This window comes from Bubalus bubalis, chromosome 1 (genome assembly GCF_019923935.1).
Source record: "Bubalus bubalis isolate 160015118507 breed Murrah chromosome 1, NDDB_SH_1, whole genome shotgun sequence".
NCBI classification, from domain to species: Eukaryota; Metazoa; Chordata; class Mammalia; order Artiodactyla; family Bovidae; genus Bubalus; species Bubalus bubalis.
The window spans coordinates 171712942-171728726 of NC_059157.1; the positions used below are offsets into that span (position 1 = coordinate 171712942).

At 37.5% G+C, this 15785-nt stretch overlaps 1 protein-coding gene across 2 annotated transcripts in view; it reads left to right on the plus strand.

Moving 5' to 3' along the window:
• GK5 (glycerol kinase 5) overlaps nucleotides 1-4284 on the plus strand; it is a 79150-nt gene extending 74866 nt beyond the window's left edge. For both annotated transcript variants that reach the window (XM_006078015.4, XM_006078017.4), the window contains one exon: nucleotides 2739-4284. In XM_006078015.4, the coding sequence (XP_006078077.1) occupies nucleotides 2739-2884 (146 nt within the window). In that variant the 3' untranslated portion in view covers nucleotides 2885-4284. The remainder of the gene's footprint in view (nucleotides 1-2738) is intronic.
• Nucleotides 4285-15785: the final 11501 nt, after the last annotated feature.

Consider the following 15785-nt stretch of genomic DNA (forward strand, 5'->3'; position numbering starts at 1 on the left):
CAGGCAGGTTGTTTACCACTGAGCCACCAGGGAAGCCATCTTTGATATTAGAAACCCCTTTATTCTTCTACTTGTTGAACATTTGTCTAGCTCCTGCTACCACAGTCACTGCTGGGATTAAAGTTTAAGTGACATAGTCCCAGTTATGGGAGTCTCCATTGGGAATACTCAGGCAAACCAGCCCATTATTATGTGATAAACCCAGTGAAAAGCTGCAGTATGAGGCAATAGGTGTAGGTTTTCCCAGAGGAGACAATGTATAGTTCAGTTTTGAACGGGTTAGCACACAGCCAGGTGAGGAGAGAATAGAGGGTGAGTGGTCCAATAGTGAAGGCAGTTCGTGCAAAGGTCCTGGCCCATTCTGGTGCTGATAGAATGAGAGCAAGAGGGGAGGCTGGGGAGGTACAGATGTGTCCAATCACAGTGCCTCTTCATAAAGAGGAGCTTGGACTTGATCTTGAATGCACAGGCGAGCCACTGAAGAATTTTAAGCAGAAGGATATGGACAGATCTACATTTGAACAGATCGCTTTGGCAACTAGTGTTTTCACTAATTAGTTGGGAGGCCAATTAGAGGGTTCCCTAGGGAGCAGGAAGTGACTCTTCCTTGAGACTCTGGGAGTGTCTTCCTGTGTTCCTATATGGAAGGGAGGAGCGTTTGTACAAAACAAGATATCTTACACTTAAAAGTTTAGGCTATTATTTATTAATTAAAGTTATGGACCGAAAAAGCATCAAATCAAATTAAGGTCATCTTAATCTTTATTCTACTAAAAATCTGTTATCTTGGAATAAAATTGAAACAGTTACTTTCATTTGTTCATTGATTGATGTTTGATTAATTCAAGTTGAAGAAAATAACTTTTCCTTAAAGTATCATTGTCATTCAAAAATGTAAGTTCCTCTATATATTTCAACTCTTAAGTTTAATATAGTTGATGTTGTTTTTAATAATTTCACATGCCTAACTGAGCAAAATTGGAACTATAATAAGAAAAATGTTCTAAGTATGTAAACAACTCTTGAAAATTGGATAAATTAAGCTTATCATTACAGTAAGCCAAATGCTCATAAGCATTCTAGTATTGTTTATAAGGTTAATCAAATTGTTCTACACTTATCACCATATGAAACTAAGTATGTCAGATTCTCTTGAAGCCGGCTACAATCTGAGTTATAGCAAAGAGGTGGACACAACTGGGCACACACTACTACTAAATAAAAAACACAGGCTCAAATTATTCTCACACATAACATAGTGGCTTGAATTGTATTTACTTCATCTGTATTTAATTTCAAAACAAAGATACTTTACTAGCTATAGAGAGCAGTTTTACCTTCTTGGAAAATCTGAAATTTCTTTTTTTTTTTTTTTAAATAATGATTATGGTATATTTATTTGGCTGTGTCAGGTCTTAATTGTGGCATGCGAACTCAGTTGCTGCATACGGGATCTAGTTCCCTAACCAGGGATCGAACACAGGCCCCCTGCATTGGGAGGGTAGAGTGTGTTAGCCACTGGACCACCAGAAAAGTCCTAGAAAATCTGAAATTTCTGATTGGATTATTTCTCTCTTAGAAAATTGAGACATGAAGGCTATGTAGATTCTCTGTATTTTCAAAATTCACCCAGAAACTGGGTGTGTTCAATATATATTTAATAAAATAACTCTTAAAAATATGTAAGAGTTGACTCATTGGTAAAGACTCTGATGCTGGGAGGGATTGGGGGCAGGAGGAAAAGGGGATAACAGAGGATGAGATGGCTGGATGGCATCACCGACTTGATGGACATGAGTCTGAGTGAACTCCGCGAGATGGTGATGGACAGGGAGGCCTGGCATGCTGCAGTTCATGGGGTCGCAAAGAGCTGGACACATCTAAGCAACTGAACTGAACTGAAAAATGTATATACCTTTAAGTGTAAATAATAAATTCTGAAAATAAGAATTTTAAGAACATATTTATTTTCATGACTAGATTTATCCAATTGTGTAGTATACTAATAAAAACTATTTCTAGTCTTTTAATAACTTCTATAAATTAATATCTTTAAATACAATCTAAAATGCTGACTTTGTAAATAGAAAGAATGTGACCTGACAGAAAACGTTAGAAGAAATCCTTGCATGAAATGTAATAGTTTTAAAAAGAAAGTATTTATTATATTAATTCCTAAGTTTGAATTTTGTGCTTATCCTAGGGAATTGCTTCTTACTTCCAAGATATATGATAGAAATCTTAATTTAGGGAATTCCCTGGTGGTCGAGTGGTTAGGATTCAGTGCTTTCATTGCCATGGGCCCGGGTTCAGTCCCTGGTCAGGAAATTAAGGTCCTGTGCAAGTTGTGCAGCATGGCTGAAAAAAATCTTAATTTATCTTTTTTTAAGAATTGTATAAAAAGAAAGTATACTATTTCTTACTTGGTTTTTTTTTTCTTTCTTAATAGCTATTCATGAAATTAAATGATGGCAAGATATGGTTATTCTAGAAATGATTTGGTGCCCTTCCATACAGAAATTACTCTGCTAGTTAGAAACCAAAAGATTTTTGTTAAATCCTAGTGTATATTATTCCCAGGGATAGTCAATCTAACAAAGTTCAAAGCAACAAAACTTTTGAATTGTGCTTTAAAGTAGTGACTGTTTACCTTTGCACCAGTTCACATAGCTTTGTAGGTAAACTTTTTGGGCTCATTATTTGCCTTCAAACTTGAGAATAAATTTTTTCATCTATAGGGTTTTGGAGTGACAAGGAGGAGCTAAAGAAACTGAGGCAAAGTGAAATGGTTTTCAAGCCCCAGAAGAAATGGCAAGAATATGAAGTAAATATGGGGAACTGGGTCAAAGCCGTGAAACGCTCCATGAATTGGTATAAGACGTAATACTGGTGGAATGACTGAAACCACGGAGGGCTGATCATCGGAGGGCTGATCATCGGAGGGCTGATCATCGTTATGTGCAGCTGAGACAAAGCTCAGGAATAACAATGAGACCGACCCTGACCAAGAAAAGACTTAAACTGAGCTTTGCAACCCCAGAGAAAAAGCATTGCTTTTTGTAAAACAAAACAAAATACTCATTAAAAAAAGAAAAATCTAAACCTTGGTGAGAGATTGTAAGGCAACAATACCTCAGAATTTCTGAATCTTCGTTTTGTACCAAATTCTAAAGGACATTAGCCATTTCCAACCATGTTTTGAGTCTCACGGGGCCTCCTCCTTTTTATACTGTGCCTGAATGAAATAATTGTTTACTGTCTGAGTTAATTGTTCCAGGTCAAGCATCATTCATGTTTTGTTCCAAAATGATGTGGAAAGTGTTCCCTTAATTCTTTAAAATTGAGTGAGCTACTCAAAGTCCATATAGATAAAAAGAAAGAAAATGACTGAGGAAAGTGGAATTTTGAAACATCAGTATTTTTTGTTTAAAGCCATAATCATTCAATGTTGTATCCAATAGTAACTCAATATGTCTCTCTCAGGCTTATTTGATGGCCAATTGTTTCCTTTATTGAGCTTAAAGGCACTGCCTTAATTTTCCCTTGTTTAAAAAGCTGAGCTTTTTTTATATATTGCAAAACTCTGAAAAAAAATAATTTTAGTTAATAAAACCAAAAAGGTTATCGATTCATAAGGAACAAGAAAGTACTGGGTTGGCCAAAAGTTTCCGTAGCATTTTATGGAAAATCCTGAATGAACTTTTTGGCCAACCCAATACTTCTCAGATAGCATTTCTTTCAAAAATTTCTGGCTGAAGTATAACATCTCATTTTTTATAAAATGCAGGTAGTAAGTATAAATCTTGCCTTTCTTCTCTTGTTCTTTATTTGTTGAGATGCTAGTATAAACATCTTTTGTTTTTATTAAGTGCCTAGTTGACAGAGCTTCCTTTGAAGACAGTGCCCTAATTGATTGGCGACTCAAGGATTGCCTTCACTGGGGTATTTTACTTGTGTGTTGGTGTCTTATTTTAGTCCAGTCTACTCATCTCACCAAGATCCCTGCTGACAGGATGGGAATGCAGTTGTGTTAGTGACTGCCCCTCACGCACTGAGCCAGAGATCACAGGGAGGAGCAGGGAGAGGTCTCCATTGTCAAACTCTATAGAAACAAGGTTGAGGGGTGAGAGTTGTGAGAAGCTTCAGGCCAGGTGTAAAGTCATCCTAAGACAAGTTGATCACCTTCCAGCATGTTCTCATGTTATTTGCCCCTCCCTACTTATGGACTGGGTTCCTTTTTTTTTTTTAATTGATTACAACGATCAATTAAATATAATTGATTTACAATGTTGTTAGTTTCTGCTGTACAACGAAGTGAATCAGTTGTCTCTATACATATATACATATATACCCTTCCTCTTTGACCTCCCTCCTTTCTCACCCCATCCCAAGTTCCTTTTAGATTTGTAGCAATAATGTATTTCCCTCTTAGGCTTTATCACATAAAGTCCTACAGTTACAGAGCTAGCTGCTAGATAATAATGTAATTAAAGAAGTGACTATTTTTTTCTTTTCAATTTTAAATTCATTTATTTTTTAACTAAAGAATAATTGCTTTACAGAATTGTGTTGGTTTCTACCAGACATCAACATGAATCAACCATAGATATACATATGTCCCCTCCCTTTGGAACCTCCCTCCCATCTCCCTCCCCATCCCACCCCTCTAAGTTGATCTAGAGCCCCGGTTTGAGTTCCAAGTTGTACAGCAAATTCCCATTGGCTGTTTATTTTCCATATGGTAATGAAGAAGTGACTTACAGAATTTTGCTGTGGCTATCACGTATGTCCACTTCAGAGACCAATAGCGAAGTGAAAATCGCTCAGTCATGTCCGACTCTTTGCAACTCCATGGACTATACAGTCTGTGGAATTCTCCAGGCCAGAATACTGCAGTGGGTAGCCTTTCCCTTCTCCAGGGAAACTTGCCAACTCAGGGATTGAACCCAGGTGTCCCTCACTGTAGGCGGATTCTTTTGCAGCTGAGCCACGAGGGAAACCCAAAATAGACATAGTGGGAGACAGATAAGATCACAGATATTGGATTTGGAAATATTTTTGTTAAACGATAGTGTTTTGTTTATAGTAATCAATTAGCTCCCTTATGTAGATAATATTATTTTCTTTTTTTTTTGATAATATTATTTTCATTCTTTCTGTTTTTCACATTTTTTTTTTACAAACTTAGTGACCAATTAATAAGCTTTCTTATAGAAGTCATTTGAAACCTGCTCTGTTGTTTTGCTGTTCCTTGTTGATTCTGCTTCACAGAGGGTATGATTTCCATAGGAAATAATTGTCTTTTTGTATTAAGATATAATGCAATGCAATAATATTAACACAGTCCATGGGGTCGCAAGAGTCGGACACGACTTAGTGCACTGTCTCAGTCTCTCAAGTGTGTGTTAGCTTATTCATTTTCCACATTATTCTTTCTTATTATAAAATCACAAAATAAAGGAGAAATATCTTTTAATAATGGGCACAGGAAAATAATTTTGAATATCTTTGATTGGAATTGAGCATCTCCTCAAAAATCACTAAGTTTTTTCTTCTGTTGGTTTAGAAGCTAATCTTTTATTTTTAGTATTCCTGGCTTTTTTCTTAGGAACAGAGTTTATTTAATCTTTTGTCATATTTGATCTAAATCACAAACGTGACCACGTTGGCTTCTGTGGTTGTAGAAGCTGTTGATTATCAAAATCAATTGAGCAAAAAATTGTCCCATCTTTCTAGTTTATTTTTCATGTGTATGCTGATAATTGAAGTTAAAACTATTTCTGTGCTAATATTTCTCAGCATGTTTTATTTCCTCACTATAGATCTATCAGATAGTTTTAGGAGAGCTGTAGCTATCTTGTCAAGGAGGAGAATCTTACTGTACAGTCCTTCTTAAAGTGGTTCTAAATGCTTTTATACTCTAGACTTACTGATTTTTAAATTTTTAAAATATCCAACCATGCCTTGGTTTCTCAGCCTCAGCATCATTGACATTTGAGGACAGATAATTCTTTGTTTTGGGGTGCTGTGTATTATATGATGTTTAGTAGCAGATCCCTGAGCTTCACCCTCAAGCATCTCTCAGCTTTCTATGGCAAAATGTCTCCAGCATTCCCAAATGTGCCTGGGAGGCAAATTACCCCAGTTGAGAACCTCTGAGGTAGGCTGTTGGAAGAAAATTGAAGACTCAGTGAATGCAGAGTGTCTGTCCTCCTCCTTTCCTCTCTGCTTCATTGTTACCTTAGGAAATGGTTGTTAGCAAAAAGAAGTGATACTATCTTAAAATAAATAGCAGTTCTTCTTTGCTGCTTAATAAGGTGGGGGAGGCCTGGTGTCCTGCAATTCATGGGGTCGCAGAGTCGGACATGACTGAGCGACTGAACTGAACTGAACTGAACTGAAGGTGGGGGAAAATGTCATGTTGTAGTTGTCTTCTGCTGTTTTTACCCACCTAGTCTCACCCTCATGTCTGTATTCTCTGTGGTCTTAATGAGTGGGTTGATGACTTCAGTATAGAATTAATGTAGCAGCCAGATCATCTTTGATTTGATCTGCCTTTTTGTTTCCTTTTCATCTCTGAACAAAGGGGATGAATTCTCTTTTATCTGCCTTTGTGCAAGCCTCTACCAAACTAGAAGTTCCCTGCAAGCAGAACCCATGTCTGCTTCCACAGAACTTAACTCTGTGACTTCCTATTAATGGGGTGAATTTTTACTTTGTGTTTATAAGTGCAGTTTTTTTCCCCTATGTTTTATCCTTGATGTTACATATGTGTATTGCCAGGGAGCAGCTTCTGTTTGTTACAGTAAACTATGTTTTCTTGAATTAAGAAGGACTACTTTATTATGGACATGAGTTTGAGTAAACTCCAAGAGTTGGTGATGGACAGGGAAGCCTGGCATGCTGCGATTCATGGGGTCGCAAAGAGTCGGACACGACTGAGCGACTGAACTGAACTGAACTGAACTTTATTATGAGCTATTAATAGAATCTTCATACTGTTTATTTTAAAATTCTTCTTATGTTTATATATTTGCATATCTATTTGTGTAGGGATACACATCCATAAATACACATGTTAACTTTCTAAGGTACAACTGAAGCTTTTTTTTTTTTAACTGAAGCCTTTCTATTCACAGGTTTTGTGTATTTACCTGCAGATGACTAACACATAGAATCTGAGGAATGCCAAACACTCTCATGTTAGAGGGAAAAACCTTCAGAAATAGCCCCTTTTGCAAGGCATTTATACTGAGGACCAGTCTTTAATTAAAAATAATTTAGCCCAGGAGTTTGGCAGTAATTTTAAAACTCTTTGAGGAGGGCCATAGCTGGAACCTGGTGTTCCTCAACTTTAAGTGATTTTAAATAATCTCAGAGATAGCTTAGAAGGCTTGAATCTACCCTGGAGGATTCTGAATCCCTTTGGGAAATTTATATTCTGTTTCTCAATTAGAATTAAAAGCCTGAAACATACCCTGGACCTATTTGGTCCCATAGTTCTCACCCTGCATACCCAGGTCATCTGGTTCAAACCAGCCTAAAGGGATAGCCCCAGAGAAGCCAAACAGGCCATGGAGAATCACATTCTTTTTTTTAAAGCTGTGGATCCTCATGGCTGTAAATATGTTGGCACCAGCATCTATTGTGAGTCTCTAGCCATTTGGTCACCATACTCCCATGGGACCCTTTCCCCTAGAGAGATGCAGGGATGATCATGGGAATGGAAATGATAGAGTCCAGAACCTGCCAAATAAGATGTTTTTAAAATTTGCTATTATTCTATTTTACACTGTCTTTCCTCCCCACTTTACATTTGGTTTATTAAAACGGCTGTGTCTGTACAGATATCTCTATTGTTAAGGAAATACGTGATAAGACTTCCAATTTAAATGAGCCATATCTTTACAAGAAACTGCCAAACTGTTTTCCAGAGTAGCTGTACCATTTTACATTCCCACCAGAAATGTATGAGTGATCAACTCTCTCTACTCACCAGCATTTGAGGTTGTCACCATTTTTTACTTTAGCCACTTTGATGAGGGTGTGGTTTACTCAGTGTGGATTGAATTTGCATTTCCCTGATTAATAATAATGTTGAACATCTTTTCATGTGCTCTTTTGCCATCTGTTTATCTGTCAGTGAAATGTCTGTCCATATCTTTTGTCCATTTGCTAATTGTGTTGTTTGCTAAATGAGCCATGTCTTTAAGGGAATATCTTTTTTAAAAATTAAAAAATAATCAGTCCAGTGACTTAAGTCACTAAGTAGCATTTTCAAATTCTCCTGGGCAAAAATGTACATAGTATTTGAACATGATTTTGTAATGTACTGAGCAGAAAAACTTTCATATTCTTTTCATACTCATTATACAATGTGATGCTAATACTATGTAATAGCAAAATAGTTTTAAAGATACGTCAGAATGTTAAGTATACAAATACATGTCTTGAACATAGCTATCATAATGCTAAAATATTCTTTATTTTAAATAAGCTGACTTGTGTAATTGTTTCAGAATGATTTTGTGGAAAACTAATTAGAACTTTCCTATTTGTGCAAGACAGTTATTATAATATCCCAATTCATCTGTATCAGTAAATTTATCATTTTATTTTTCTGATGTTCTTTATGAACTTCATAGTTTTATTAAATAGTCATGGAAAACCTCACAAATCATTGTTAAGATCTATAGATGAAATTGAGAATGCAGAATAAAAGAAATCTTTTTCATGTATATGTGAATTTTCCCCTTACCTTTTTGTCTGTTTTTAACTTTGGATTCATTGAAAAATTTTACCTGGAAATTCTTATTTAATATTATTTCCTGTTTTGGTTTCTGTACATTAAGTATGTCACAGAAGAATAAGCATATGTTAACTTCAGTTGTGACTCAAGGTAAGTTTGGTCTCGTGTTTTCCTTTTAACTAGAAGAGAAATTGGGGCTTAATATGATTAGAGAAGAAAGGTTTTCTGTAACTCTGCCTCTTTAGATACTGTTTAAACTTACTCTATATTCTACTTTCTTGCACAAAGGAAATTGCTAGAGAAGAGATGTAATTTTTTTGTAGTGGGAAAAAGATGATACAGTCTCTTGTGAAAATATACTGTATACTTAAATGTTTAGGAAATTTTTAAATAACTGGAGAAAACAATTTCAAAGGCTAATATGATGGAATTAACCTAGCAGCTCTTAAAAATCCATTGTGAAAATTATTATTAAAATTATTTCAAAAGTTACAATAAAACAGTGAGTGATGATCTGTACATATTATGTATTAAAGCCATTTTTATTTAATGTTTCTCTGTTGCTTTACATATGTACACATAAATAGTGATATCCCGATGATCCTGGTGGAGGAGTCATCAGACAAATCTAGATTCTATCCCCTGATGGAAGTGGAGCCCTGGTTCATTCTGCAGTAGGAATTTTGAAGGATGATAAACATTCAGTTATTAGAAGAAAGGAAGGGGTTTGTTTTTTGTTGTTGTTCAAGTCATACTAGTTTGATAAAGAGGACAAGGAAGGGGGAGATACATGGAGCTGACTTTTCTGAAATTCATGTGACTATAAATTACACTAAATAATATAAAATTATTTTTAAAGAATGTGACTATAAAAGAAATCATAGGGAAAATTTAATGAAAATGATAGGGAGTAATAATTTTTTTCCCATTTAGAAACAACCCATTAAGAGGTGGAAAATATAAGGCAATTATCGTGTGTGTGTGTGTTAGAGAGTCGCTCATTAGTGTCTGACTCTTTGGGACCCTGTGGTAGCCTCTGTCCATGGATTTTCCCAGGCAAGAGTACTGGAGTGGATTGCCATTTTTCTTCTCCAAGGGATCTTCCTGACCCAGGGGTCGAACCTGCATCTCCCGCATTGGCAGGCAGATTCTTGACCACTGTGCCACCGAGGTGGTTGTTGTTCAGTCTCTAAGTTGTGTCTGACTCTTTGATCGCAACATGCCAGGCTCCTCCATCCTTCACTATCTCTTAGAGTTTGCTCAAATTCATGTCCATTCAGTCTGTGATGCTATCTAACCATCTCTTCCTCTGTTGTCCCCTTCTCCTTTTGCCTTCAAACTTTCCCAACATCTGGTCTTTTCCAACGAGTGGCCACCTCTTCGCATAAGGTGGCCAAGGTACTGGAGCTTCGGCTTCTGCAGCAGTCCTTCCAGGGAATATTCAGGGTTGATTTCCTTTAGAATTGACAGAGAAAGGAAGGGCAAATCAGGTGGGTTCAGTGGCTACACATGTCTAAGATCATCAGACTACTGACTTGGTGCATAGTTTATTGCATGTCAATTTCACCTTAATACAGCAGGAGGGGGAAAGTCTGGCTACTCCTATATGCTATTGAGACCAGCAGCCTCTAGGTCACCAGAGTGCTTTTCACAAAAGGAGCACTCCAAGCCTCACTCCAAATCTACTGGAACAGAATCTGTTTAAAATCTAAGATTCCCTAGTATTTAGAATTTTTTTTTAAAAAATTGAAGTATAGTTGATTTCTACTACTTAGTTTTCTTTTTATTTTGAAATAATTGTAGACTTATAGGAAAGTTCTAAAAGTATTAATAGTACACAGAGTTCTTCTGTCCCCTAGCTTCTCCTAATTTACATCTTACATAACTGTAATTGCTCAAAATGGGAAATTCACACTGATACAGTAGTATAAAGTAAGTAATCTACAGACCTTACCTGAATTTTGTTGGTTTTCCAACTATTGTCCTTTTTCTGGCCCAGGATTCAATCCAGGATCCCACATTTCATTTAATTTTTCTATCTTCTTAATCTCCTGCAGTTTGTGACTGCCTAGTCTCTCCTTTATGAACTTCACATTTTTTAAGAACACTGGTAGTTATTTTATAAGATGGCCCTCCATTTAGGTTGGCCTGATATTTTCTTCTGATTAGGTTAAGGTTCTGAATTTTTGTTAGAATCCTGCAGAAGTGATATCCATGGCCTCAGTGTATCCTATCAGGAATCAGTATGTCTTATTGTTGTTAACCTTGATCCTTTGGTGAAGAGGGTGCCTGCCAGGTTTTTCCATCATAAGTTTACTATTTTCTCCTTTGCAGTTAAGAATCTTGTTAGGAGGGACTTCCCTGGTGGTCTAGTGCTAAGACTTCATGCTCCCATTGCAGGGGGCCTGGGTTCAGTCCCTGATCAGGGAACTAGATCCCACATGCTGCAATTGAAAGTTCTCATGCCACTGCTAAGACCCATCACAGTCAAATAAATAAATAAATATATATATATATATATATATTTTAAAGAATCTTGTGAGGAGATACTTTTAGACCATGTAAATTTTCTGTTTCCCACCACAGTTTCACTTACTAGTTTTAACTTCCACAGATGCTTCTTGTCTGCAATAATGATTCTTGTACTATTTGCCTATTATCAGGAGTTTTCTATTTCCACTTCCATTATTTCTTTACGTTTATTCATTGGAATTCTACTGTAAGGGGAAGCTGTTGCCTGTTCTCCATTTATTATTCAATTACTTATATCATTATTGGTCACCTCTTGCCCCATTCCACATCCTCTTAGCCCACATTTTTATTCCAGTTGTAGCAATCTGCTACCCGAGTGTAACATGAACACACCTTACTTTACCATATCTCTGGTTTTCTGAGCTGGAATTTCTCTGCCTCCCAGCTTGGAATACTCATTTAAACTCATTCTGTCATTGTTCACCCCTGGTTAAGTCTGGAATGCTAGAGTTGCTACCATATGAGTAATGCGTAAACAATGGGGTCAGGAGCCAGTGTATAAATATACCTCTCTCTATTAGTTAGCAGATATAATAGTTTGCATCTGCTAATCCAAACCTCCCCCACTCCATCCCTCCCCTATCCCATTCTCCTTAGAAACCACAAGCCTGTTCTCTATAGCTGTGAATCTATTTCTTTTTCATAGATAAGTCCATGTGTGTCCTATTTTAGATTCCACATATAAGTGATGTCACATGCTATCCGTTTTTCTCTCACTTCACCTAATAGGTCCACCCATGTTACTGCAAATGGCATTATTTCATTCTCTTTTTTTGGCCAAGTAATATTCCACTATAGACAGGTACCGCATTTTCTTTAGCTATTCTTCTGCTGATGGACATTTAGTTTGTTTCCATGTCTTGGTTATTGTAAATAGTGCCGCTATGAACACAGAGGTGCTGCTATGAACACAGAGGTGCATGTATCTTTTTGAATTATAGTTCTATCCAGATATATGCCCAGGAGTAGGACTGCTGGATCATTATTATTTCTTATACCTCATGTGTTTAGGACATACCTCTATGTTTTTAGGACAAGTAAAATTTTATCCTAAAAATAATTTTGGGTTGGATATTAAGAAGAGGTTACTTTTACTAATGATGACTGTGAAATCTTTCCACTGAACAAACCAAGTCATTCCAGAAATGTAATAAGGAGAAAGTTGTGTCCCTCACTAAAGAAATTCCAGGGCTTTGATTCCACTCTGCCCTTTTAATGTGACTAAAGGCCATATAATAGGACTGTCTCTGGAAGACAAGGCCTTGATGTAACACATTGTTCTCTTAAGGGTTATTTCCTTTGTCACTGGATGGATTAGATGTGAAAACAGCATGTTAAAAAAAAAAGTCATATCTGCAACTGCGAAAGTCTAGACAACTATGGATCTTTGCGAATGGCTAAAAGGGGTCAGGAAGGACCTTGTCACTCAGAGTGTAGCTTCTGATGAAGCAGTTGGAAATTTGTTGGAAATGCAGATTCTACACCCCACCTCGGACCTGCTGATCTAGAGTCTGAATTTCAATAAGATCTCTAAGTGATTCCTAGGCACATTAAAGTTTGAGAGGCACTAATCCAGGAGCCATATAGCTCTACCTACTGAAAGCAGTACCCAGCCCCAGGAGAGAGGAGCACAGACAGTTTCCTCAGGTTTAACTCTTAACAGATCTCTTTCATGGCCGGCGGGTTTGTTGGCCCACAAATTTACAAGTTTTTATTTATTTATTTATGTTTTAATTTATTTAATTTATGTATGTATGTATGTATGTCTCCTCTTTCCAAATGTGCTAGGCTGTGGCACTCTCATCCATTCAATAAAAACTTACTGAGCTTCCCTAAGGCACTGAGGATATTGTAGTGAATAGGGTGTGTGTGTGTGTGTGTGAATGTGTGTGTTTAGTCGCTTTTAACTCGTGTCCGACACTTTGTGGCCCCGTGGACTGTAGCCTACCAGGCTCCCCTGTCCATGGGATCTCCCAGGCAAGAATATTGGAGTGGGTTGACATTCCCTTCTCCAGGGGATCTTCCTGACTCAGGGATAGAACCTGCATCTCCTGCATTGCAGGCAGATTCTTTACCACTGAGTCACCAGAGAAGCCCAGTGAATAGGATGACAGAGCTCCAAATTGCAAGGAACTTGCAGTCTAACAAGGGCTTCCCTGGTACTAAATGATACAGGTACTAAATGATACAGGTACTAAATGAGTAATTGCAAGTTTCATGAATGTTAGAAAGACAATTTTATGGGCAAAGAGCTGGAGTCAGGAAGCTTTTCCAGAGAGTGTTGTTTTAGCTTAGATGAGAAAGCATGTGTAGATGAGGTGTGGGTGAACTGGGGGATTATTCTACACACAAGGAACACCTATGAACAAAGGAAGTTCTTCGGACATTTATATGTGTATTTCCAGTACCTTGCACTGTTGGTGTATAATAAGTGCTTAGTAAGTGTCTGCAGAATCAATAAGTGTTCTGTCATGTTTCAAACATCTACTCTCCTTCCTTGGAGATAGTGGATGCTTTATTTTCCTTTTCAAAGGAAATCAGATCTTTTAGTGGGGAAATGAGAAGGAAGAGAGAAAGCTGACTGTTGTGCAAATTGCTAAATTGAAGCTGTGAGTGGGAATGAAAAATTGATTTACATGAATTTTCCTCCCTGAAGCAACTTAACAATTTATTCTGTTCTGGAGAATTTTCAGTTTTTGGCTTCAAAATCAAGCTGTTCCTTATTCTGAATTTCTTGGCCTGCTGTGAAACTAGCATTTAGTGTCTTTTACAGCATACCCTGATTAGGTCATGGAAATTCACAGCTAGATCAAACCAGTATATGGAAAATTTGAAACCTGCATGCCCACTTTACTTCATGGTATCGGAAGCTGTTATGAAACACTGACTTTTAAAGCATTTTTTTTCAAAAGCACTATTATCAAATGATCATAATAATCATTATTTATGGAATACTTACTAAATGTATTACATGTATTACTATATGTATTACATAGCAAAACCCTCATATTAACTCTACAGGAAACATGAAAATTGCCAAATATTAACAATTTCATATGGTTTAACTTAATATCATCTTCAGACTCTCACCTTAAAAATTTACAGAAGTTAGAGAATCACTGAATCCATAGCCTTACACCAATATTTAGCAGAGTTGTCTTCATAGATCAAGATTCCAAACATGTTTAGTATATTATACTTCATTATATATTAAATAAAGCAATTTTATTCAATTAAAAAAAGATTTCAAGGTACTCTTCCTAAATTAACATCCACCACTCCCCCTCCCCCATTAGCCCAAGCACAGCCATGTGTCTGTTAATACTTCTTAGATTATTTATACAGTATACTGAGGCAGTTTACAATCCAGCTCTCCTGCTAGACTGAGCTCCTTGAGGATGGAGGTTTCATCTGTTTTGCTCACTTTTGTATCTTTGTCCCTAGAGTGTTTGAAAAGTACTTAAGTTTAAACCTCAACAAAATTTCTGTGGAAACTACATCTATTGATCCATCACTGAAAAATGCAAGGTAATGACTCCTTTGGGGCTTTTGCATTTTAGAATCAGTTCAAGGAGACTTCATTGGGCTTTCTTGACCGCCTAGGACTTTATCTATGTACAATTATGCAGAAATTCTCTCTCCACTCCACCCCACCCCAGAGAAAGGTCCAAAGGTGCATTCTCACCTCCCCCACTTCCTTTAGGTATTTATTTAAATGGCACTTTCCTGCTACCTTGACTGAGCACTCTAAGACAGACCATCCCTTAAAGCCATTCCTGGTCTTCTAGGTTTGTTCCCCACAGCATGTCCCAACATGTAACAGAGCTTATATTTCGCTTATTTCTTTTGTATATTATCTTTACTACCCCGCTAAAATGTAAGTGAGGTGAAATGAAAGTCGCTCAGTCCCGTCTGCCTCTTTGCTACCCCAACTATTACACAGTCCGTGGAGTTCTCCAGGCCAGAAGAGTGGAGTGGGTAGCCTTTCCCTTATCCAGGGGATCTTCCCAACCCAGGGATCAAACCCAGATCTCCCGCGTTGCAGGCGGATTCTTTACTAACCGAGCCACAGGGGAAGCCCACTAAAATGTAAACTCACACATGATTTTTAAGATAGGCACAGAATGTATTATTAACATTGAACTAAATAGACAGGTATCTGGGGGGTGGGAGCTGCGATTTTATCTTCAGCGTCCATGTGACATGGTGACCTGGTCGGTTTTGGATCTTACTTGCCGGTTTGTTGAAAATCTCACACCCTAGCAGTCTTTAACCCACTGTCTGAATAATTTACAGGGTACTGCAAACTTGGCCCCACACGTGGCCTCATCACTCGTCCCCTTGCCCCTCTAGGCTGCTCCCCCGGAGGTGACTGATCAGGTGACTGGGAACCGAGATGTGCCTGGGAACTAGGGACGCCCGTTTTCCTTTTTCAAAGAAAGATCGGGGTTTTCTTGCAAGGGGCCGTGGGGATGGGGGCGGATGGAAAAGTCAAGATTCCCAC